Below are 26,827 nucleotides of genomic sequence, written 5' to 3' on the forward strand. Positions count from 1 at the left end.
CTGATAAGCAACCCTCACTTCTTTCTTTCTGCACTTTGTGACAAAGAACCTATTTGGTGATGTGTTCATAAGTGATTAAAGCAGGAGAAAGAAAAAAAAAAAACCAGCAATGAAAAGACCAAATAGTGAAAAAATAAAATAGTCCACTATAAGTAGTGTGATCATATAATTTATCTTCCAAACTGGTACGTGTCTGTGAATGACAAATACTAACTCAGACAAGATACATGGTTATCCTGACCATAACTGATCATGTACTGATTTACTTAACTAAGAAAAAAGCCAAAAACAAAAACGTCATACACACATTTAAAAGATTATATTTCAGTATAATATGCATGTTTCTATAGCTGTAGAGTTCTAGAGCTCAGTTTCTAAGCTAAAGGATAAAATCTTATTCCTCCAATGTCTGTAAATTATACTATTAAAACCATTAAAAAAAATCAAGTTCAGTTTGCTATCGGCTAACTCCAAATGTTTAAGATACCTTATTTTAAATAATATAAAATGCATCAAAATATGACATTATTTTATGCAACTGACATTTGAAAATTTTAACAAAATTTAGATTAAAAACTCCTATTTTAAAAGGAGAGTCTCATGAAACAGAAATTAGCTTACCAATACTCCATCATAAGATCCTGTTTCACTTGTCAGAAATGCAAACATGACACACAGATACGGGTTGTTTAACTGTAATCGTAAAGTGCTGCACATTTCTCTCCAAAGCGAGTTCTTCTCATCCGTATAACCCGATAAAGCCATTGCTACCACATTAAGATTCAGATCACCTGCATATTAAAAAGAGACAGCTAATCAAAGTAATCAAAAGCTTAATGTCTCCTATAATGTCTCCTGTTATATTTGTCAACTATAACAAATAAAGATCAGAGGGTGAATTTACCCCCCAGAAAAATAAGCCCATTAGAATAAGGGTTTTGACACAGACTAGAATATCTGGCAAGAACCACAAGCAAAAATTTCCATTCTTACAAAACTTCTACCCATATTGCAAACCCTGTGCAGGACAAGCACATCTTTTAATTCTCAAGTTTTCATCCCAGGCAGATTCCTACACAGTATGTTAGCTTAGGACCTAAATGAAGAGTAGTGAAGCAATACTATCAGAATCATTGCCAACTTCATCAACAAGTTAATTTATGTGGAGATGTTTCAAAGTGTTGATAGTAAATATGATTGTATCTCAGGACTACAATTTTCAAAATCATTTGTTTTCCTATTCTTACATATATAATGCTCATGCTTATGTATATGTTTTATCAGCAAAGTACTGAAAGCCAATATTTCAGCATTCTTATTATAGTATTATACTTTTAATTTTTCTAGGACCAAATTATTATTATAGTATTATACTTTTAATTTTTCTAGGACAAAATTAACGATCAAAATGATCACAGAACTGTATTTAGACATATTTGCAACAAAGCATTTGTTACCAATAGTCTTTTAAACATTTGTTCTTAGCAGTGTATACGGCTGCTGATGAGCTGCTAGCCCGGCAGTCAGCCCTACGGCTGCCTCGCCGTCTAACAGCGCTTCAAAAGAGAAAATTAAATTCATCTTTAGCTTTTACTCTTAAGTGTTTTCTACATTTATTATAGCAACTTTATTGGGTTTCTTGATCCTAATCATTTACTCCTTTTTTCCAAATGAAACAGCATTTCCCACTTTATGTTCTTAATAGGCTGTTCCTCATTTCTATAAACATTTTCCCCAAGTTATTTTGTGCCTGCTTCCTGTGCTTACTCTGTTAAAGTCTTTTTTCTTTTTCTTTCTTTCCTTCTTTCTTTCTCTTTCTCTCTCTCTCTCTCCCTCCCTTTCTTTCTTTCCTTCCTTCCTTTCTTTCTCTCTCTCTCCCTCTCTCTCTCCCTCCCTCCTTCCCTCCCTCCTTTCCTTGCTTCCTTCATTTTTTAACATCTTTATTGGAGTATAATTGCTTTACAGTGGTGTGTTAGTTTCTGCTTTATAACAAAGTGAATCAGCTATATATACATATACATATATCCCCATTTCTCCTCCCTCTTGCGTCTCCCTCCCACCCGCCCTATCCCACCCCTCTAGGTGGTCAGAAAGCACCGAGCTGATCTCCCTGTGCTATGGGGCTGCTTCCTACTAGCTATCTATTTTACATTTGGTAGTATATATATGTCCATGCCACTCTCTCACTTCGTCCCAGCTTACCCTCCCCCCTCCCCATGTCCTTAACTCCATTCTCTATGCCTGTGTCTTTATTCCTGCCCTGCCCCTAGGTTCTTCAGAACCTTTTTTATTTTTTAGATTCCAAATATATGTGTTAGCATACGGTATTTGTTTTTCTCTTTCTGACTTTAACATTAAGAAATAACAACAACAAAGGAATATCTTCTTTGAATCCTGCTGAGAACAATTTATCTCCAAATGGAAAGGAATATTTGATTCACAGAAATCTCCAGTCCTCAACCAGGTTATTCAAATCACTGAAAAGATACTTTTCCCCTACTGTTAGTATGGGTGTTTAAATCTAACACCAAATTTTCCAGGTACACAAGACAAGGATTATCATGCTCTCAGATCGTAGTAAAATTAGAATTAGAAATGGCTTTAAATATCAATTCTTTTTTCCATCACCACGTATCTTCTACTGCACTCTCAAAATGGGGAAGACTTATGTTACAGCAAAACTGAAGGAAAAGAGGGCAATCTGGGCAAAACATTAGCTTTTTCAACTTTTAGACTGCAAGTAAATAGATTACAGTTAATTTCAGGTGCTTTTCCTATGGTACCACAGAACTGTAATAGCTTCAAAATGGACCAGCAAATAAAAATTAAGTATTCTGAATACTCATAAATAATTCGGCCAGGTGTATTAAAAACTGCGAGGTATATATACATCTTGAAGTGAAATATTCCCAATAAGAAAAAAACTGAATTCCTGGATTAAGATTTATTTCTCTGAGTTTTCTCTTGCAAAATGTCAGGGTGAAAACTTTATCACATATCTTTGTTTCTTCTTTTTCAAAAAAATAGTAAATGGAAACTATGTTCAAATCAGCAGACTCAAGTAGAAACACTTTTGCAGATCGAAGTATGATTTTTATAAGAATCTATGTTAGTCTAACTAAAAGTGTCATTCAGTTTCCCAAAAGTCAACCAAAAACCATACAAAAAATAAAGCATAAACTAAAATACACTCAAATGTTTGCCATAAAAATGCTTACAAACTAAAGTAGCCCTAATCTCAAAGAAAATACATTTTTTGAATGTATGTGAACTATCTTCAAGGAAAAAACATCGAAATGAACACACTTGAGCATTCCTTATAATATTAAAAAGACAATTAAGACATTTTCTTTTTCAATAAACAAAACGGACGGACTAAACATTTACTTTAATAGACACAGTTCTGTGCTAATTTCTCTTTCAAAAACATTTACCAAAAATACTGATTAGAGTTTTAACAATTACCAGCATCTTTTCTTTCAAGGATTCTATGAACGGCAACTACCTTATTATATAACCCAATACCTCTTTCTGAAGATGCCCCTTCATTCAGGATCTGGATTGCTCGTCGAATATCCAAGTTGAACAATGCCACAGCAGCAGCTCTCTCCCATTCCCCTTCTTGTACAAGGGAGTTCAAAAATGGCCCCACGTCGACATCCGTTCCTTTCTTTATCCACCCACAAAGCTGTAAAGCTAAGATTCTCTCTTCATTTAAATTCTGAATATCAGTTTGCTTATCCAACCCACTCCAATTATGTCTGCTGCTTTCCACCATTCCTAAAAAGAGAAACACCTTTATATTATTGTTTATTAGTTTTTGATATGTATTTGGAAAATAAGCCAGTTTTACATAGGACTATTTCAACATTAGATTTTAAATATTCAACTTCTCAGCCACAATTTCATGATAGCATAGGTATAAAACATGCCACAAACAAAACACATTTCACATGTTGCTAAGTACACATTTCCCCGAGTTACCAGAAGGAGCTGTGGGACTAACAGTCAATGCTCGATGGGCTACGCTGAGTCACTGCTTCAGAGCAGCCTCCCTGACCACCTCATCTAAAACAGGGTGCCACCTGTATTACCTAACTAACCATTGGCTCCTCTATGTCCTTTAGCACTAACATAAGCTCCCATATTTTATTTAATTTATTTTTCAGTCTTATCTCCTCTCCTACTAGAACATAAGCTCCAAAAGGGCTGGCATCTTTTCTTTTTTTATTTGAAAGGTATCCCCAGTGTTTGAGGTCCGATACTCACACTCTCTCCCTCCCCCTTCTGCCACTCTATGTATGAATATATACATCTATATGAAAAAAAATGAGATCAAAAACATCAAAGTACTTTGAAAGGTTAAGTACTAAGCTAAAATACAATAGGAATTATTTGAAGGTTCTCCCCCCCTTACTAAACCAGGAGACTTTATGGCCTCATTTTCTTTTCACAAGGAATTTAAATAATTCTTGTAACATTACTTAGATTGCAATCAAGGCAGCTGATCCTAACGGGGGGATAATCTCACGTAAGATGATACTTGGTGCCAAATTAAGGTAAAAGAAAGATGAAACTTAAGGACTCTATTAATTGCAACTCAAATTCTTAAAAGTTCTAGAAAGTTTTACCATCAAAATTGTCATTAATTATCTGTTCTTATTTTAACAAAAAGGATTTTCAGAATAAACTGAGTTAGGAATTAGGAAGCAAGAATGTCCAACATTACAAATGTCTTTTATTAGTAGTAATTTACACCATCCTACATTTATATAGTTACATATAATACAGTAATTATACATTTGTAGGGACTTCCCTGGTGGCACAGTGGTTTAGAAGCCACCTGCCAATGCAGGGGACACAGGTTCACTCCATGGTCCGGAAAGATCCCACATGCCGCAGAGCAACTAAGCCCAGGTGCCACAACTACCGAGTCTGCGCTCTAGAGCCCACGAGCCACAGTTACTGAAGCCCGCATACCTAGAGCCCGTGCTCCGCAACAAGAGAAGCCACCACAATGAGAAACCCGAACACTGCAACGAAGAGTAGCCCCCACTCACTGCAACTAGAGAAAGCCCACGCACAGCAACGAAGACCCAAGGCAGCCAAAAAAGAAAAAAGAAAGAGAATGCCTGCACATCAAAAAGAGGAACTGTGCTGCTCTATATGCAACCATGAGGGAAGTCAGTGAAGACAAAATCACTTATAGCTTATGAAAGTGAGATTTCAAGAACTCTGAGAAAACTTAGAATTAAATGGTAAAGTTAATAAAACACTTATGTTAAAAATTAAAGAAGACTTTTTATTCTGAATAACAAACTTAAACTGTTTAAATAGTATGTAGTCATTAAATTTCATGTAGAACAAGCTGCAGATGTACTATAAGGTATTTACTTTCTTATCGCCCGTATAAATTTTGGATTCAGTGCTGATGATATTATTTAATTAATGGTAAAAGTAAGAATTTTAAGCAGGTGAACAAAAAGCAATTTATTTGTTAAACAATTCCTCACAGCTTAATAATTTCTAGTTTCTTAGAGTTTTTATTTTCTAGAAATTGTGTCATGGAATAGAGATCAATGTGTATGAATCCAAAGAGTTCACTGCTAGGAGGTGGAAAAGTATCCTGTAAGTGCATGGATATTGTGCCACATTATTTTGGCTGCTCAGAGACCTTCCCACTGCTACAGGAAATTCGGGTTATCAAATAAGCAATGTGATATTATTGTAGGTTTTTAAGTACATAGTCATATTATGATTTTTAGTATGCATGAATTTTAAAATATGATTAATTTAAATCTGTTGATACACATTATGCAATACTAAAGTGACAAGATTGTATCCCCAAATTTGAGACTACCCTATATATAAATAATAAAATCAATGTTTCATGATGGTTGTGAGGGAAACAAGTGAAACAAGTTCACTTAAACGTTAAAAAACATCAAAAAGTGTTTTTTATTTCAAATACTACATCAGGCGGACACTACGCTATTTGTAGATACAAGTTTGTTGCATTTTTACATCTACATAATAACAAAGCAGTAAGTTTATCCAGTGTTTATAAGAACATTTTTGTTCTTAAAAACCTAAATCCCAGCAATTCTGCCCGTTAAAGTAATTCTTCTTAACAGACATGCTTTCTACATCAGTTTACCATGTAAGTATGAAAAATATTTTCATCATGTTGGATGGAAAGCTGACCAACATTATATAATTTTCTGCCATCTTAAAAGGAAGGAATTATACCTACTGACAACCCTGTGACCGTGCTCCACAAGACATACAAGGCATTCCCTCAGAGCATGCATTCTCTTCTTCCTGACTGATTTCAACACGTGGCCCTTCGCTAAAACTAGCCTCTCTGTTCCTTTGCTTCCTTATCTCCACTGGCCTACACCTCCAAGATTCTACCCACTCCTATCACGGACACACTCCAAATTATTCCTTCTCCAAAAGAGCCACTTTCTAACCACAACCTCATAGCCTTCCAGCTCACAATCTCAACCTCACAATCTCTTGACCACTCATATCTTTACCTATTAGTCTTCTGTCATCTTCCTCCCTATCCAAGTTAGATCCCAAGGACCAACAAATGAATCATTCTCTTGCCAGTATTCTTAACTCTCTTGGCCCACTGTCCTTTATTCTTTCTTCTGCTAAAGCAACATTGCCCCACAGTCCTCCCACTTCTCAAGACAACTCTCTCTCCACTTCTCTGTATCGCCTCTCCACAGCCTCCCTGCTCTTCTCAACAAGCAAACCTACTATGTTGAGAAAGTAGGAGCCATCAAGTGGAAAACCTGTCAGCCTCTGATCACTGAACATTAAACAACCTGCATACCTTTCCCCTTTCCCTACTGTGGAGTAGGTGTACATCCTCCTGTGTCTAAAGCCAATCTTTCACCTGTGCTTTGGATCCCATTCCTAGGAATTCTGCTTTTCAGCCTCTTTACTCTGCATCTTCCAACCTCTTTCTAAGGGTTTCCTCTCATCAGCATTTGAACACTCTTTAATCAATTCCATGTTAAAAACAAAAACAACACAAAAGCCCTCCCATGACTCCAGATTCACCTGCCGCTATCTCTGTATATCTTTTTATCCTCCTTCATACAGTCAAATTTCTTGAAAGAATTAATTAAAATGGATGACCTCTTTCTTCAACCTACATTTCTTGCCCATTGGACATCTCTATCTAGCTATATCAAATTTATCCCCAAATAAACTCTTTTCTTATTTTCAAATGCATTCTTCCTATGTTATGCCTATCTAATTAACTGCTATTAGTATTATCCCAGTTGCCTTAGCATGCTTTCATTTTTCCTTCCCTTCCATCCCCTGTATCCGATTAATTAAATTCGGTCCCACTCTCTATCCACATTCCTCTAGCTCTTCTGCCACTTACCTTCGTAAGAACACCATCATATCTTGCCTGATAACTGTGGCTTCTGAGGTCCCTGCTATCAATCTTGATCCTCTCCAATCCATTCCACACACAGAATGACAGCTCTAAAACACAAATTTCCCTAAACCCTTACCATGATTTCTAAGTCCTGGTTACCCCACTGCCTCAATTCTCTCTTCGCGTCCTCTCTCACGCTCTGTTCCTGCAACACTGAATGTGCTATGCTCCCTCTCCTCTGGGATCACTGCATATGCTGCTCCCTGTCTGAACCCTGTCTTTGCCTTTACCTCTCGCAGGAAACCATCACTAACTCCTAAAACCGGATTATGAATTCTTCTATACACAATTGTCTGTTCTTCCTCATATTATAACTATTTACTTGTCCATATTCTGAAGTATACTTGACCCTTGAACACCATGGGTTTGAACTGCATGGGTCCACTTAAACACAGTTTTCAATAAAGATAGTACCTGTGTTTTCATTTTAGAGATCTCTAAATGTGGGGAAAAGTTAGTGTTCGATTAAAGATCACAATATGTGGAAACAAAAGAACGAGGGTTTGAGTCCTGATTCTACCAAACTGTCTCAGCTTCCTGTCCTTGAATGAGTCATTTATCAATTTCTTTGTTTTTCAGGCAGAAATAGAAGTATGCAGATTTTTGAGTGGCGTAAAAGGGATCAGCAACCCTAACTACCCCCTCTCCTTGTTCAAGGGTCAACTGTAGAATGTAAACCCCCCAAGAGCAGGAATGATATCTATCTTGTATAGTCTCCATGAGTGAAGAGACTTAGCTATCTTGTTTACAGTTATGTCTCCAGTTCCTAGGAGAATTCTTGGCATACAGTGAGCAAGTAATAAATACCTGCCGAACGGATGAATAAATTTACCTCATATTACAGTTGTGAGAATTAAAGTAACATGGAGAAAGCAACTAGTATGATGTCGAATTCATAGTAAGCACTCAGTATATATTATCTGTCACCAAAGTTAAAATTTAGCTCTAGTAAACTCGTGCATTAGGTAATGGTGGGCAAGATGGCTCAATGTGTTGACTTGCTATGTGTTGAATTATTAGAGATACAATTAGAAAAGAAGTATGGCCAGAGAAAAGACTGGAACTTAGGACTGCCATCTTTGACAGTCATTTCTCTACTTTTTTCTTTTTGGGTTGCAGAAACAAAATATCTAAACCAAACCAAACAAAAAGCCAAAAGTCTATCAATGAGATAATCTTTCCAACAGTAGTCTTTTTTAGTTTGGGTAAAGACTACTCTTGACTCAAGACAGGATACTCAGTTTGTTGTCTCTACTGCACCAGAAACATATAAAGATATTCCATTTTCCCCCCTTGCTTATTACCCTCAGAGGCAGTGTATTGGCTTTTCCCTGAAATATATCAAAGTACAGCTAGACCAGTCCCTCCCATCAGGAAGCCTGCACAAGCCTCTTAGATAGCCTCATCCACCAGAGGGCAGACAGAAGAAGCAAGAAGAACTACAATCCTTCAGCCTGTGGAATGAAAACCATATTCACAGAAAGACAGACAAAATGAAAAGGCAGAGGACTATGTACCAGATAAAGGAACAAGATAAAACCCCAGAAAAACAACTAAATGAACTGGAGATAGGCAAGCTTCCAGAAAAAGAATTCAGAATAATGATAGTGAAGATAATCCAGGACCTCGGAAAAAGAATGGAGGCAAACATCGAGAAGATGCAAGAAATGTTTAAAGAACAAACAAAGATGAACAATACAATAAGTGAAATGAAAAATACACTAGAAGGAATCAATAGCAGAATAACTGAAGCAAAAGAACAGACAACTGAACTGGAAGACAGAATGGTGGAAATTACTGCCGTGGAACAGAACAAAGAAAAAAGAAAGAAAACAAATGAAGACAGCCTAAGAGACCTCTGGGACAACATTAAATGCACCAACATTTGCATTATAGGGGTCCCAGAAGGAGACAAGAGAGAGAAAGGACCCAAGAAAATATCTGAAGAGATAGTAGTCGAAAACTTCCCGAACATGGAAAAGGAAATATAGGCACCCAAGCCGAGGAAGTGCAGAGAGTCCCAGGCAGGATAAACCCAAGGAGAAACACTCCAAGACACATAGTAATCAAACGACAAAAATTAAAGACAAAGAAAAATTATTAAAAACAACAAGGGAAAACCGACAAATGACATACAAGGGAACTCCCATAAAGTTAACAGCTGATTTCTCAGTAGAAACTCTACGAGCCAGAAGGGAGTGGCACAATATATTTAAAGTGATGAAAAAGAAGAACCTACAACCAAGATTACTCTACCCAGCAAGGATCTCATTCAGATTTGATGGAGAAATCAAAGCTTTACAGACAAGCAAAAGCTAAGAGAATTCAGCACCACCAAACCAGCTCTACAGCAGATGCTAAAGGAACTTCTCTAAGCGGGAAACACAAGAGAAGAAAAGGACCTACAAAAACAAACCCAAAACAATTAAGAAAATGGTAATAGGAACACACATGTCGAAAATTACCTTAAATGTGAAAGGATTAAATGCTCCAACCAAATGACACAGGCTTGCTGAATGGATACAAAAACAAGACCTGTCTATATGCTACCGACAAGAGACCCATTTCAGACCTAGGGACACATACAGACTGAAAGTGAGGGGATGGAAAAAGATATTCCATGCAATTGGAAATCAAAAGAAAGCTGGAGTAGCAATACTCATATCACATAAAATAGATTTTAAAATACAGAATGTTACAATAGGCAAGGAGGGACACTACATAATGATCAATGGATCAATCCAAGAAGATATAACAATTATAAATATATATGCACCCAACATAGGAGCACCTCAACACAAAAGGCAATTGTTAACAGCTATAAAAGAGGAAATCGACAGTAACACAATAATAGTGGTGGACTTTAACACCTCACTTACACCAATGGACAGATCATCCAGACAGAAAATTAATAAGGAAACACAAGCTTTAAATGACACAATAGACCAGATAGATTTAATTGATATTTATAGGACATTCCATCTGAAAACAGCAGATTACACTTTCTTCTCAAGTGCACACGGAACATTCTCCAGGATAGATCACATCTTGGGTAACAAAGCAAGCCTCAGTAAATTTAAGAAAATTAAAATCATATCAAGCATCTTTTCTTACTACAACGCTATGAGATTAGAAATAAATTACAGGGAAAAAAACGTAAAAAACACAAACACACAGAGGCTAAACAATACGTTACTAAATAACCAACAGATCACTGAAGAAACCATAGAGGAAATCAGAAAATACCTAGAGACAAATGACAACGAAAACACGATGAACCAAAACCTATGGGATGCAGCAAAAGCAGTTCTAAGAGGGAAGTTTATAGCAATACAATCCTACCTCAAGAAACAAGAAAAATCTCAAATAAACAATCCAACCTTACACCTAAAGGAACTAGAGAAAGAACAAATAAAACCCAAAGTTAGTAGAAGGAAAGAAATCATAACGATCAGAGCAGAAATAAATGAAACAGAAACAAAGAAAACAATAGCAAAGATCAATAAAACTAAAAGCTGGTTCTTTGAGAAGATAAACAAAATTGATAAACCTTTAGCCAGACTCATCAAGAAAAAGAGGGAGAGGACTCAAATCCATAAAATTAGAAATGAAAAAGGAGAAGTTACAACGGACACCACAGAAATACAAAGCATCCTAAGAGACTACTACAAGCAACTCTATGCCAATAAAATGGACAACATGGAAGAAATGGACAAATTCTTAGAAAGGTATAACCTTCCAAGACTGAACCAGGAAGAAATAGAAAATATGAACAGACCAATCACAAGCACCGAAATTGAAACTGTGATTAAGAATCTTCCAACAGGGCTTCCCTGGTGGCGCAGTGGTTGAGAGTCTGCCTGCCAATGAAGGGGACACGGGTTTGAGCCCTGGTCTGGGAAGATCCCACATGCCGCGGAGCAACTGGGCCCGTGAGCCACAACTACTGAGCCTGCGCGTCTGGAGCCTGTGCTCCGCAACAGGAGAGGGCGCAATAGTGAGAGGCCCGCGCACCGCGATGAAGAGTGGCCCCCGCTTGCCGCAACTGGAGAAAGCCCTCGTACAGAAACGAAGGCCCAACACAGCCAAAAATAAAATAAATAAATAAAGAATTATAAAAGTATGTGCATTAAAATTAAAAAAAAAATCTTCCAACAAACAAAAGTCCAGGACCAGATGGCTTCACAAGTGAATTCTATCAAACATTTAAAGAAGAGCTAATACCCATCCTTCTCAAACTCTTCCAAAAAACTGCAGAAGAAGGAACACTCCCAAACTCATTCTACGAGGCCACCATCATCCTGATACCAAAACCAGACAAAGATACTACAAAAAAAGAAAATTACAGACCAATATCACTGATGAATATAGATGCAAAAATCCTCAACAAAATACTAGCAAACAGAATCCAACAACACATTAAAAGGATCATACACCATGATCAAGCGGGATTTATCCCAGGGATTCTTCAATATATGCAAATCAATCAGTGTGATACACCATATTAACAAATTGAAGAAGAAAAACCATATGATCATCTCAATAGATGCAAAAAAACCTTTTGACAAAATTCAACACTGATTCATGATTAAAAACCCTCCAGAAAGTGGGCATAGAGGGAACTTACCTCAACATAATAAAGGCCATATATGACAAACCCACAGCAAACATCATTCTCAAAGGTGAAAAACTGAAAGCATTTCCTCTAAGATCAGGAAGAAGACAATGATGTCCACTCTCGCCACTGTTATTCAACAAAGTTTTGGAAGTCCTAGCCATGGCAATCAGAGAAGAGAAAGAAATAAAAGGAATCCAAATTGGAAAAGAAGAAGTAAAACTGTCACTGTTTCCAGATGACATGATACTATACACAGATAATCCTAAAGATGCTACCAGAAGACTACTAGAGCTAATCAATGAAACTGGTAAAGTTGCAGGATACAAAATTAATGCACAGAAATCACTTGCATTCCTATACACTAACAACAAAAACTCAGAAAGAGAAATTAAGGAAACAAACCCATTCACCATTGTAACAAAAAGAATAAAATACCTCGGAATAAACCTACCTAAGGAGGTAAAAGATCTGCACTCAGAAAACTATAAGGCACTGATGAAAGAAATCAAAGATGACACAAACAGATGGAGAGATATACCCTGTTCTTGGATGGGAAGAATCAATATTGTGAAAATGACTACACTACCCAAAGCAATCTACAGATTCAATGCAATCCCTATCAAATTACCAATGGCATTTTTTACAGAACTAGAACAAGAGATCTTAAAATTTGTATGGAGACACAAAAGACCCCTGAATAGCCAAAGCAACCTTGAGAAAAAAAAAAAACAGAGCTGAGGAATCAGACTCCCTGAGTTCAGACTCTACTACAAAGTTACAGTAATCAAGACAATATGGTACTGGCACAAAAACGGAAATATAGATCCATGGAACAGGATAGAAATTCCAGAGATAAACCCACGTACCTATGGTCAACTAATCTATGACAAAGGAAGCAAGGATATACAATGGAGAAAAGACAGTCTCTTCAATAAGTGGTGCTGGGAAAACTGGACAGCCATATGTAAAAGAATGAAATTAGAACACTCCCTAACACCATATACAAAAATAAACTCAAAATGGATTAAAGACCTAAATGTAATACCAGACACTATAAAACTCTTAGAGGAAAACATAGGAAGAACACTCTTTGACATAAATCACATCAAGATTTTTGACCCACCTCCTGGAGTAATGGAAATAAAAACAAAAATAAACAAATGGGACCTAATGAAACTTAAAAGCTTTTGCACAGCAAAGGAAACCATAAACAAGATGAAAAGACAACCCTCAGAATGGGAGAAAATATTTGCAAACAAATCAATGGACAAAGGATTAAACTCCAAAATATATAAACATCTCATGCAGCTCAATATTAAAAAAACAAACAACCCAATCAAAAGATGGGAAGAAGACCTAAATGGGCAGGAGACATTTCTCCAAAGATGACATACAGATGGCCAAGAGGCACATGAAAAGATGCTCAACATCACTAATTATTAGAGAAATGCAAATCAAAACTACAATGAGGTATCATCTCACACCAGTTAGAATGGGCACCATCAGAAAATCTACAAACAACAAATGCTGGAGAGGGTGTGAGAAAAGGGAACCCTCTTGCACTGTTGGTGGGAATGTAAATTGATATAGCCACTATGGAGAACAGTATGGAGGTTCCTCAAATAACTAAAAATAGAATTACCATATGACCCAGCAATCCCACTACTGGGCATATACCCAGAGAAAACCATAATTCAAAAAGACACATGCACCCCAGTGTTTATTGCAACACTATTTACAATAGCCAGGTCATGGAAGCAACCTAAATGCCCACTGGCAGACGAATGGATAAAGAAGATGTGGTACATACATACAATGGAATATTACTCAGCCATAAAAAGGAAGGAAATTGGGTCATTTGTAGAGATGTGGATGGACCTAGATACTGTGATACGAGTGAAGTAAGTCAGAAAGAGAAAAACAAATATCGTATATTAATGCATATATGGGGAATCTAGAAAAATGGTACAGATGAACTGGTTTGCAAGGCAGAAACAGAGACACAGATGTAGAGAAGAAACGTACAGACACCAAGGGGGGAAAGTGGCAGGTGGGGGGGATTAAAAAAAAAAAAAAGTACAGCAGAAACAATAAACCTCAGAATACTGAGAATGCAATGTGGTCTGACCTACTATATAGCTGTAAATACTATTTATGCGGGTAATACATAACTGTCCTTTTACTTTTATTAATAAAAATGGAAGTCTCTAATTAAACTCTTTCATTTTATCATTTATAATAAAACTTACTTTTTTGGGTCAAGAGCTAATGAGAGAACACCAAAATGAAATAGATGATATAAGTAGTCTACTGAATCTTCAACGTGAACCAAAGTAATTTAAAAGTCCTTTAAAAATAATATAACCATTTAATTGAAATGTTTAATGTACTCTTATTAAGAAACAGCATTTTATTTTGTATTTTTTTGTAGAGTATTTATGAAAGTCCTATTAAAAAAAAGTTAGATTTATTACTTCTACTGCCACTCTTTGACTAAATAATGTAAACTGCTTTGCTAGCAGCTTGAGTTGGGCCCAAATTTGACTGCTATCAAAAACTAGATACCAAATCCTAGGTTGGGAAGATAACTATAATATAACCCACAATTCAATTCCAATAAAGACAATAAGAACAACTGTTTAAAGAAGTCAGTGAAAAAACAGTAAGTTTGGCTCTTCTGTCATCTTTATCTTACTCTTAACTAATTTATTAATTTCAATCCTACATTAATTCATGCATCATTCAATAATCAAAGACTACTTCACATACAGATGGCCAAAAAACACATGAAAAGCTGCTCAACATCACTAATTATTAGAGAAATGCAAATCAAAACTACAGTGAGGTATCACCTCACACCAGTCAGAATGACCATCATCAAAAATCTACAAACCATAAATGATGGAGAGGGTGTGGAGAAAAGGGAACCCCTCCACACTGTTGGTGGGAATGTAAATTGATACAGCCACTATGGAGAACAGTATGGATGTTCTTTAAAAAACTAAAAATAGAGCTACCATATGATCCACCAATCCCACTCCTGGCCATATATCCAGAGAAAACCGTAATTCGAAAGGATGCATGCACCGCAATGTTCATTGCAGCACTATTTACAATACCCAGGACATGGAAGCAACCTAAATGTCAATCAACAGAGGAATGGATAAAGAAGATGTGGTACATATATATATCAATACAATGGAATATTACTCAGCCATAAAAAGGAACAAAATAATGCCATTTGCAGCAACATGGATGGACCCAGAGATTGTCATACAGAGTGAAGTCAGAAAGAGAAAGACAAATATCATATAATATCGCTTATACATGGAATCTAGAAAAATGAACTTATTTGCAAAGGAGAAATAGAGTCACAGATGTAGAAAACAAGCTTATAGTTACCAAGGGGGTAAGCGGGGGGCGGGGGGGCGGGTGGTGTATGAATTGGGAGTTGGGATTGACATATATACACTACTATATATAAAATAGATAACTAACTGTAGAGCACAGTGAACTCTAATCAGTGCTCTGTGGTGACCTAAATGGGAAGGAAATCTAAAAAAGAGTGGATATATGTATATGTATAACTGATTCACTTTGCTGTACAGCAGAAAGTAACACAATATTGTAAAGCACCTATATTCCAATAAAAATTAATTTAAAAAAAAACAGAAAGGAAAAATGGAAACGGAATCTACGGCAATTAAAAAAAAAAAAAAGACTATTTCAGGTAAGACACCTCAGGTAAGGCCACACCTCATGTCATAGTTATACAGTACCTACCATTGGGTAGCTAAGTGAGAGGGTTTAGGCAGCAAAATAAAAAGGGGTCTCCTTCAGTTGGAAATGTTTTAATTTAGTTTTTATAAAAGCAAATACTGTGAGAAAATCTGAACTAACAACCAGGATCCTATAAATCCTCTAATGTAATACCTTTCAAAGTGGGTCTTCAAAACCAATAATAGTGAATAAATTAATGAATAAATTTGGAAAGTCAATTACTTCCAAGAACCAAGACTCCTTCCAAAAAGAATTTTAAATATAAGAACAATTATGCATTTAACGCAACAATTCACTAAAAATATCTAGTCAAAAACAACACAACAAAAAAAGAATATTTATGTACACTATCCTGAGAGAACTAAATTTGTGGGAAAAATAAGAGTACAAAAATTATAAACATATTGCAGAAAATAAAACAGAATTTTCTTACCCAAAGATGATTTTACAATTGATTTAATTCCTGAATAAACCAATGATCCTTTGTTGCCTGGAGATTTCTGATCCATATCTTCCGTATACTGCTTCATAAGTATTTAAATGCATAGGAAATACTAGTAATGATGCATAATAAAACATTTCAAAGCTAAATTTATTTTGATTTGGAGCCAATTCATAATAGGCATCAGTGCAAGAAGGTGGTTGGTTCTACTCTATTGTAGAGATATATTTTTCTCCCTCCTACACAATCTGCAAAGCAGTATTTCGACAGTTTTAAACAATTTTACTATGGAATTTTAGTATTAAGAAACTTGCATTTGCACATAAAACATTCAGCACGATATTTACAGACTGACCTTCCGGCAAATTTCAAGCACATTTCTACCAAATTCATCTTACAAAACTCACAATGCAAAGGATATAGTGCAGAGTATACCAGAGTGACTTGAGCTGTGGATCTTCATTTCCTGCTAAAATATGGTTTCTCCACACCTGTTCTGTATCAAGTCCGTACCTCGATAAAGCCCGAAGGCGCATCTTCGTTGCTATATCTTTTTCTAAAGAATTATCATTTTCTTCTTCCGCACATTCATACAAATGACGACCACAAGCCCACATTAAAGACGTAATTGGGCTCCAGGCAAGAGAGATCCTTTCAAAAACAGTGAAGTCAGACATCGTTCGGTTGGGAGTTACAACTATCATTCGATTTTGACTTGTTGGATGCCAAGCAAAGGAGGCAATGTAATTGTCACAGGGTTGCACACTTCTTTCAATTATCGTGGGTTCAGTTTCATCTCCAATGGGAGTGGGTGTGTGCTGCATATCATATAATCTAATAATATTACTATCCCTTGTTAAAGTGGCAAGCAGACCAGTCCTAGTTGGACACCATGCTACTTTTGTTAAGGGCTTTGGTTGCTCAGTCAAAGTCAAAACTGGCTTCTCAAATTTCCTAAGATCCCATATTGCAACCTGACCTTCATAAAAGGAAGCAACACGATCATGGAAGTATGGGTCTACTGTCACGCCCTGAACAGCTTTTGTATTCACAAACATCTTTTGGCTTGTATTCCGAAGATCAAAAATGGCTAGGTTACGATGCATACCAGCAAGGAGAAGTTTCTGGTCTCGTGGAAGCCAACAAAGAGAGAGACAAGCATCATTCTGTCCTAATTCATAAAGTGGTTTTGTTACTAATAATGTTGTTTCAGCTTCACCTGCCGAAAGTCTTACTTTCTCCATGGGAACTATATCAGGCGTGTATTTGCTGCAGATGTCCCAAATCAGCACTGAAAAGTCAGCTCTATGTTTATCTAGACCAGCAGCAAGCCAGTTACTATCCAATGGATTCCATGCAAGAGTATTGCATTGTCGTGCATGTTTTGGAACAAACTCTTTTCCTATCAAATCTTTGAACTTTGAGTTATGATCTTGACCAAGACTTGTAAGTACAACTCGACCATTTGCTTGTCCAACTGCTAGGAGACATTCAGGATCATAATTGAGATACCAGGCAACACATTTCATATAGGGTGTTTCTGAATTTATTGAGAGTAATGTAGCTGCAGAGTCTTCAGATAAACGTAGAGATCCAGCTTTGAATTCTGAATTCACAGTAGATTCCACGTGATAAAGGCTAAGTTCTGAGTCACATACAACAAATCTATCAACCTGGTGTGGTGCCCACAATATATCAGGTTTGGTACCACTCATGCTTACTGATGATCTCAAAGAGTGCAGTTAGGTCCATTCACTGAAAATCTGCTTAAAAATAAAAAGTTTTAAAATGTTAACAAAATACAATTCTAAGCTGAATCAACTATTCAGAAAGTCAGGAAATTTTCTACACAGGTACTCTGTTTTTCAATATATTTATATTTCTTCTAACTGCTATGAATTCAAGACAATATTTATTAATAAAAGGGGAAAAGAAGAACTTCCTCCAATAAGATGAGCTGGTAGGAATCTGAGAACTCCATTCTGGTTTTATTTCCCATGATCAATTATCTGAATTGCACTATGACTAGTACCTTCAATTTAACCTCAGGGTTGAAATAACTTCAGTGTGGTGAACAAATTAATAAGTATCATCCATTTGAAGGGGATAAAACTTTAAAGGGTTATGAATCACGTACCTAAGCAACAAGTTTAAAGCAGCACTATCCAACAGAACCTTCTGCAATGATAGAAATGTTCTGTATTTGTACTGTCCAATAATGGTAGCTACTAGCCACATGTGGCTACTGAGCACTAGAAATGTGGCAGTGCAAATTTTAAATTTTATTTAATTTTAATTAATTTTAATATAAATAGCCACATGAGGCCACCATAATGAACAATGCAGATTTAAAGTACAAAGCCACTAGTTTCTTCCTCAAATTTCAACGATAAGAAGCAGGAATGTATTGAGCGGAGTTGAGTTGGAGTCCTAGCTCTGACATATACTAGCTGTATACCTCAAAAAGGCCTTTGTGTTTGGGGGTCCTTATCTGTACAACGTAAGAACTGGTTTAGACTAGTGTTTCCCAAATTTTAGTTATTCATGTACTACCTGTGCCATTATTTAATATTTTTATTTAAACTGACTCATTTTTAAAATCTGAAAATCAATTTTAATTTCATCATAAGGTCCATGAGTCATGGGTACAATATGCTAAATATATTTTTTTCTAACATACTTAAATAAATATATAACTATTAAAAATGCTTGACTGTGTTACCTAAAATCATCCTGTTTATGACCAGTAGGACACACTGCACTTTGGGAAACTGAATTAAGTGAGCATTAGAGGCTCTTTCAGTTTTCAATTCTGTAAACTTCGAATAGGTATTTGAAACAGGAATTTTGAAAAGATAAATATTCTAGTAGTAATTTAAGCACATAAGCACTAAAAATAGTTATGCTAAAAATGATAGTTTAATAATAAAAGCTACTTACAAAAATGTAAATTTCTGTTTTTAAGCAAGTCTGGCTAGAGGTAACAGTCTGGATTAAAAATGAACAAAGATACTCATAATCTTCATGGCAACTGGAATCTGTACACCCATGTTGTCAGTTCTTAAAGAGTGAAGTTATGGTTCATTCATCTCTCTATACCCTGTACCAGGTACAGAGCCTGGCGCAGACTCCTAAGAAAGATATTCTAAATAAATTCAGCTCAAACATATATTTTGATCTTGTAAAAGTTTCAGTCAGGAATTATTAGTCTAGAATTTCAATAGACTCGTAAAATTTAGATGACTGGGAAAAGCCTCTAAGAATTCTCATACTGCCGTATTTCCTTCCTTAATAGTTCTGAAGCCCAAGATCAATCATTTCAATTATATTCTTACTAGCACCCTCAATTTCTTCATTTCCTTGCCACTTTTGCCTTCCCCGACTAGCTCAACTGTCTTCTTTCTTCCACTCAGGCTGCAGAGTCTCACAGCTCTGCAGACTGACTCCATAAAAAATTAAGGTAGACAACATGTCTGGCCTGTGGTGCTGGTTCAGCAGTTCTTATATTCACCTTCCCACTCTGGCCTTTATGAAATCAAAGTGATCTTTTTAAAATACAAGCTTATCCAGGTTATCCAACTCCTGCTTAAAACCCTCTCATGGTTTCCAACTGCTGTTAGCATAGAGTTCTCATTCTTCGACAAAACCTACAAAACCCTAAATGCTTTGGCCTATCTACTGATCCTGCCTCAATGCACCCTGTTCTCCTCCCTGCTAACTGTGTTCTAGCTATACTGGCCTTTTCATTGCCTAGAATGTAATCCTCCACCCCCCATCACCACACCTTTGCAAATGCCATTCCCTCCGGTTGGAGCGTTCTTCCCTCCCTTCTTGGCCATGTTAAAACCTGCTCAACCTTGACATCAACCACACTCTATCCCCTCCCCAATCTAAATCAGGTTACTTAGATATATACTCTCAATGGAAGACATTCCTTCCCTTTAAATCACCCTCTCGGGCTTCCCTGGTGGTGCAGTGGATAAGAATCTGCCTGCCAATGTAGGGGACACGGGTTCGATCCCCGGTCCAGGAAGATCCCACATACTGCAGAGCAACTAAGCCCATGCACCAGAACTACTGAGCCTATGCTCTAGAGCCTGCGAGCCACAACTACCGAAGCCCGCGTGCCTAGAGCCCGTGCTCCGCAACAAGAGAAGCCACCACAATGAGAAGCCCATGCACCACAAAGAAGAGTAGCCCCTGCCGGCCGCAACTAGAGGAAGCCCGTGTGCGGCAATGAAGACCCAACACAGCCAAAAATAAAATAAATAAAATTTTAAAAATAAACAAAAAATAAATAAATCACCCTCTCCATCTCTCCTACTAGATTATAAACTCCCTAAGAGCAGGTAAAGTATCCTTTTTGCTCTCCATTTGAACCTCTAGTACCCAGCACAGTGCTGGGCACTTAGTAGACACTTAGTAATTACTTGTTAAATGAATGCATTTGTTAAATGAATGCATTTGTTAAATGCTCCCTCTGACACCTCTCACACTGCTTTCTCCAAATTTCACTAATCTCCCCATGCTTACGCCCATTGCCCTTTCCAGTAGGGGTTGGCTCAAGCCAAGAGCAAAGTGCCCACTGTCATAATGGGTTCCAATAATGGGTAAGGGCCCACAGTGAGCAACCCTGAGAGGATCACTCTAATACACTGACTTTCGTTTATTCTATAAGCATTTTGGGGCATCTTCTATGTTCTAGACACTGTTCTAAATGCTGGGAACACAGTACTAAACAGGGACAAATAAGGTCCCCGATTGCTATGGAATGAACTGTGACCCCCCAAAATTCGTATGTTGAAGTGTTAATCATGACTCCACGTGACTATCTTGGAGATAGAGTCTATAAGGAGGTAATTAAGGTTAAGGTTAAATGAGGTCATAAGGGTGAAGTCCTGATCTGACAAAACTGGTGCCCTTAAAATACAGAGATACCAAAGCCCTCTCCCCATGTGAGTACACAGTGAGAAGGAGGCTGTCTGCAAGCTAGGAAGATAGCTCTCACCAGAACCGGACCATACTGGCACCCTGATCTCAGACTTCCAGCCTCCAGAACTGTGAGAAAATAAATTTCTGTCGTTTAAGCCATCCAGTCTATGGTATTTTGTTATGGCAGCCCAAGTGAACTAATACACTAATAAAACCTGCATTCTAGTGCTGAAGTTATGTCCAGTCTTAAAGAGAATTTAAAAATTTAAGAATGAGAAGGAAAAGAAGCACCTTGTGTAACAGGAAGTAGCTAAGACAACAAAAAGAAGGAACAGATACTGCCAAGTAAGGCTTTATTCATACTTACGCCCTTGCAAACAGAGGAAACCTCTTAACTGGAGGTATCCTGAGATCTGGACCATCTTCCTACCTCACTGAAAGACAAATGCTAAAATAAGCACACTTTTTATATAGGCTTCCTTCCTACAACTGTACTCTTCACACAAATAGTAAAAAAAAAAAAACCTGGGTGCCACATGGAAAAATCCATCTTAAAAAAAAAAAGAAAGTGTTACTATAATTCTAAAAACTATTTGATTTACATGACTCTCAATGAAGAATCATCCGTATTTCTTCTGATATTATGCACATATTTATATTACCATCCACAAAATCTGACTACAGTAACTCATACAGAATCACAGAACTTGAGAGTTAGAAAGAGGCTAGCAAACCCTGCGTAATTCACACAGGAGTAAAGAGAAGACCAGATGTTTTGATTCTTTTCCAACACCGCCCTACTCCCATCCTAGATTATTGCATAGAGAAAGGATCAGCTATATCATTTGCAGGGCCCCCTTCTTCAAAACTTATTAAGAATTTCAATACTGTGACAGCAGAGCATTAAACCAAGTGCCAGGCCTTCTAAAGATGGGCCTTGTGTGACTGCACAGCTCACACACCATGAAGCTGGCCCTGAATACAGAGGTACATCTATAAGCACCCTCTTAAGAAATGTACAGCTGACCCTTGAACAACTCAGGGGTTAGGCCGCAGACCCTCCAACGCAGTCCACATGTAACTTATAGTTGGCCCTCTGTATAAGTGGTTTCTCCTTATCTGTGGTTCTGCATCCTCAGATTCAACCAACTGTGGATTGTGTAGTACTGTGGTATTTACCATTGAAAAAAATCCACGTATAAGCAGACCCATGCAGTTCAAACCCGTGTTGCTCAAGAGTCAACTGTATTTCTTTACAATCCAACACAATATAGATGGATCCTGGCTCCTGAACAAACACCACTAGGAGTATGGTGGAGAGCAAAGAAAAGTGAGCCTGGAGTCAGAAGACCTCCAGCCACTACTAGCTAGACCCTAACAAGCCCCTTAATACTCCAAGACTATAAAATGGAGATAGAACCCACCCTATCTCCTTCTCACAGAGTTGTGACAATCAAATTAAATGAGTTCTATGCATCAACAAATGCGTCAGTATCACTACGATTCCCTTAAACAGCCCTGGAAATTAATGTTTTCAAATGCTGGAGACATTGAAAAATTGGGGGTAGAAGGGGTAGGATTTGCAATAATTACAGCTTATATTTAGATGCTCACCTTCAAGTATAACAAGCACTCACTTCCCATCAATGGTTTCTGAGCAAAGGAAAGCCATGATGATGATTCTGTGGTCCTCACCAGAACATCTATAACAGCCCTGTCCAACAGAAACATAGTGTAAGCCATATAACTTAAAATTTTCTAATGGCCACATTGAAAAAAAAAAAAGAAATAAATCTAATTTAGCAATATATATTATTTAACCTCACATATCAAAAATATTATCCTTTCAACATGTAATCAATGTAAAATTATTAATGAGAAATCTACTTTTTTTCTTTTCTTTTTTTTGTGGTACCAAGTCTTGAAAATCCAATATGTATTTTATACTTTCAGCACATCTCAATCCTGTGTGGCTACTGGACAGTGAAGATCTATATAATACTAAGTGTACAAGGTATCCAATCACCCTTTTATGTTGTTGTCTTTTCTACTTGTCTTACCATGACAAATAACAACAGTAGCAGTTTCAATAAATTTCTACCATCACCATCTTCAAGGAGATGCTCTATATATCTCCAAATTTCCCTTAAAATATAGTTAAACAAAAGGCTGCAAAGGCAGTCATTTGCTAAGTAATTTAGGAATGCTCGTGGCTCCTGTGAGAAGCTTTATCCTTTTACGGAATTTTCATTACTCGTATATGCAGAGGACAGAGCTACGCGGGTGACAGGCCCTTTAAGAAGTATTTATTTAGAGTACAACTAGAGCAAGGCTGGCTGCTCTGCCGCGTAATGCAGAAATCTAAGGGCGACTCCCACGCTCCAGACAGCGGGCTCAGCTTCGCGTCCAAGGGGAGGACGCGATTCTACACAATCCGGCCGCGGTGGAGGCTGCAGCGCGGACCCAGCACCCCGAAGGAGGTCCCCGCGCCCGCGGGCCGCTCGCAGCTCTCAGGCCCGGCCTGAAGCCCGGCGCGGTTATCCCGCAGCGCTGAACGCGACTCCCCGCGCCTCGGCTCCAAGGAGGACCCCGGGTCCGCACCCGCCCGGGCTTTTCAACTGGGCTTGCCCGGGCGCCTAGCGGCCGTCCTGGCGCTCCCGAGCCCTCGACTCGGGCCTCCCGGTCCCGAGAGCGGAGACGCGGCCCGGCCCGCACTCACCGACCTGGGAGGCGGCGCTGCCTTAGTACTGCCGCTTCCGGCCTAGTCGCAGCCCCTCCCGACGGGGGTGGTCCACACGCCGGCAAGATGGCGGCCGCACGACGCGGCCACTAACCAGGGCCACAGGACCAGGGTCCACTACCCGACCACCACGCCTCGCAGACTCGCGGACTTGCCTGGGCCTGGGAAGGGGAGTTCCCCGCTACGAGCCCCGCCCCTCGCTCGCCCGCCGAGTCGCACCGCCCGCGGAGTCGCACCGCCCTGGGGCGGGGCCACGGCCCCAGAGGCCCCGCAGGCCCCGCAGGCCCCGCCTGCTGTCCAAGCGCCCTGGTCCATCTCCTCAGGTCCCGCCCCCTGAGTCCCCAGGCGGGATCCTGGTCACGGGGAGCTGGACTCCTCTCAGAGCTGGGTTATCAATTTTAAGGGATTTGGATGCTTTAGCTCATTTAATTGGTTTAAATTTCCATTAAGGTACTTCCCTGGTGGTCCAGTGGTTAAGACTCTGTGCTCCCAATGTAGAGGGCCTGGGTTGAACTCCGGTCTGGGAACTACATCCTGCGTGTGGCATCTAAGATCCTGCACGCCCCAACGAAGATGCCCTGTGCAGCAACTAAGACCCTCACAGCCAAATAAATAAATAAATATTAAAAAATAAATTTCCATTAAAAATTTATTTGTGGGCCATCTATGTAGTAGAAGGTCCAGGGTATTTGGTTCACGATTTAGTCACTCATTTACTCATTCCACAAACACGTCTCGAGTGCCTATTGTGTACTTGCTGTAATGCTGGGGACACTGGAGTGAGCAAAAAAGATATGGTCCCGGCAGGAAACAGGCAATTAGAGGGCTGCCTAGTTAGGGCTAAAACAGCGCTTCGCAGGAGGGGCGCCCCCTTAGTGTTTGGGGTGTGTGTGTCAGGAACACTTCCTTGACTGCTAGGCTGAGACAAGGATGAGGATGAGATTAGCTGGGAAAGCGAACAGGTCGGAGGGGTTTGGAAGAGAAGAGCCTTCTAGAGCAGAGGAGGAGCATATAGCAGTGCGGAAACAGTGGAGTATGGACGACTGAACAGAGGAAGTGGGGAAAGATTAAGATGATGTATTAGAGAGGCATTTGGAAATCAGGTTAGTGAGTCTGAATGGACTTTTCCTAAAGGCATTGGTGCAGTCAATAGAAGGTTTTTAACCAGGAGAATGGTGTAATCAATTTTTATGGGATAAGGTAAGTATCCAAATGAGAGATGATGGTAACCCAGACTACCAGTGGTATGGAGAGTGGGGATGGAGAGAAGTGTGTGGCCTGGGGAATATTTAGAAGTTGGGATGAACAGAGCTTGATGACTGATTGAGTGAGTCAGGGAGAAAGAGGATTCTAGGTTTCTGGCTCCTGTAATTGAGTGAATGGTGCTGCTACAGGTGTTACAAATCTTACAGAAACTTTTTTCAGGTGTCCAGCAATCTGTGCTTGTCTGTTCACAGTTAAAGGTGAGTGGTTTGGGGCTTGTGATAGATATAAACAGCATACTGAGCTTAGTCCTGATGATCTTCAAGGCAGATAGTTTGGGTAAGAGGATGAGTTTGAGGAGAGTATTGCCTGTGGAGGTCTAAGGCTCCTTTTCACTCCTGCTGTTGGAGAAGTGGAGGCTTAGGAAGGTGCTGAGTACTGAGGGCAGATACCATAGGATTCATCACTTCAAACACTATCTTGCCAATCTTCTCAATGGTTTTGGCCCTGGCCCCAAATCCCCAACCTCAGATCAATACAAGTCCCTTCCTTATCCACTCCTACCATGCAAAGCTGAGGGAAACATCTCTCCTCACACTCAGGAGGTGACTTTGCTTCCTACTTCAGAAGGAAATTAAAACTGTTAGTTAGGAATTCCCGGTCTCCTACTACTTTCTCTTTCCTTCCCCTCACATCTTCACTCACTCCCATTTTTACCTTCTTATAGCTGACGTAGAGAAAGAGAAGGGGCCTTATATGCTGTTTCTCCTGGGACCTAGCACCATCAATTTTCTCCTCTTCCATGTGTCTTCAATCTCCTCGTTTCTACTGGTTCTTTACCTTCAATATATATTCAAGTCACTCCCACTTTTCTCCTTGAAGGAGAAAGCCATACTCACTCTCTCTAATCCCACATCCTCCTGTCTTCCCCTGAATTCTGTTGACTGAGACTTTCATGCCCACCATTCCATTAAAACTGCTCTTTACTTGCCTACTGTTGTCATCCCCTTCTGGAATATATGCTCCACATCCTCAGTTTTCATTCTGTTAAACCTCCACCCGCAAGTGTCAGCAAGGCATTTGGTGATGCAGTTAGGAATGACCATTCCTTGGCCTCCCTTTCAGCTAGGCGTGGCTATATCGAAAAAGACTCACAGACTTAGAGAACAAACTTGGGGTTACCAGGGGGAGGGATAGTTAGGGAGGTTGGGATTGACATGAACACACTGCTATATTTAGGACCTACGGTAGAGCATAGAGAACTGTGCTCAATATTATGTAACAAACTAAATGGGAAAAGAATTTGAAAAAGAATAGATACATATATATGAATAACTGAATCACTGTGCTGTATACCTGAAACTAATACAACATTGTTAATCAATTGTACTCCAATATAAAATAAAAAGTTAAAAAAAAAAAAAAAAACTGTGACCAGTGAGATGTGAGTAGAACTGGATCATGTCTCTTAAAAGAGAAGCTGCTTGCTGTCTACTACCTCTTCTCCCTTCTTGCTCTCTGGAAAATGGCAAAAAGAAACATGGACTAGAAAGGGAAGCCATGTATTTAGGAAGGCAAAACTGCTCCACTAGTCTAAGCCCCAGCCTAATTTGGAGAGCTGAGGTTCCCTCCTCCCTTGGATCAGCCGCA

General features: G+C 38.7%; 1 protein-coding gene across 6 annotated transcripts in view; it reads right to left on the reverse strand.

The window, feature by feature from the left end:
• MIOS (meiosis regulator for oocyte development) overlaps positions 1-24,187 on the reverse strand; it is a 40,181-nt gene extending 15,994 nt beyond the window's left edge. Inside the window, exons 1-7 of one of the 6 annotated variants that reach the window (XM_068550614.1) lie at positions 23,958-24,187; positions 22,849-22,948; positions 21,602-21,668; positions 16,724-18,065; positions 16,294-16,392; positions 3,526-3,780; positions 622-791 (exon numbers count right to left, since the gene is read on the reverse strand). In XM_068550614.1, coding sequence (XP_068406715.1) covers positions 622-791; positions 3,526-3,780; positions 16,294-16,392; positions 16,724-18,017 — 1,818 coding nt within the window. In that variant the 5' untranslated portion in view covers positions 18,018-18,065; positions 21,602-21,668; positions 22,849-22,948; positions 23,958-24,187. Of the gene's footprint in view, positions 1-621; positions 792-3,525; positions 3,781-16,293; positions 16,393-16,723; positions 18,069-21,601; positions 21,669-22,848; positions 22,949-23,294; positions 23,802-23,835; positions 23,930-23,953 lie in introns of those variants that run through there. The other 5 variants (XM_068550609.1, XM_068550613.1, XM_068550610.1 and 2 more) reach the window with 5 other exon arrangements.
• Positions 24,188-26,827: the final 2,640 nt, after the last annotated feature.

This window comes from Eschrichtius robustus, chromosome 8, assembly GCF_028021215.1.
Source record: "Eschrichtius robustus isolate mEscRob2 chromosome 8, mEscRob2.pri, whole genome shotgun sequence".
NCBI classification, from domain to species: Eukaryota; Metazoa; Chordata; class Mammalia; order Artiodactyla; family Eschrichtiidae; genus Eschrichtius; species Eschrichtius robustus.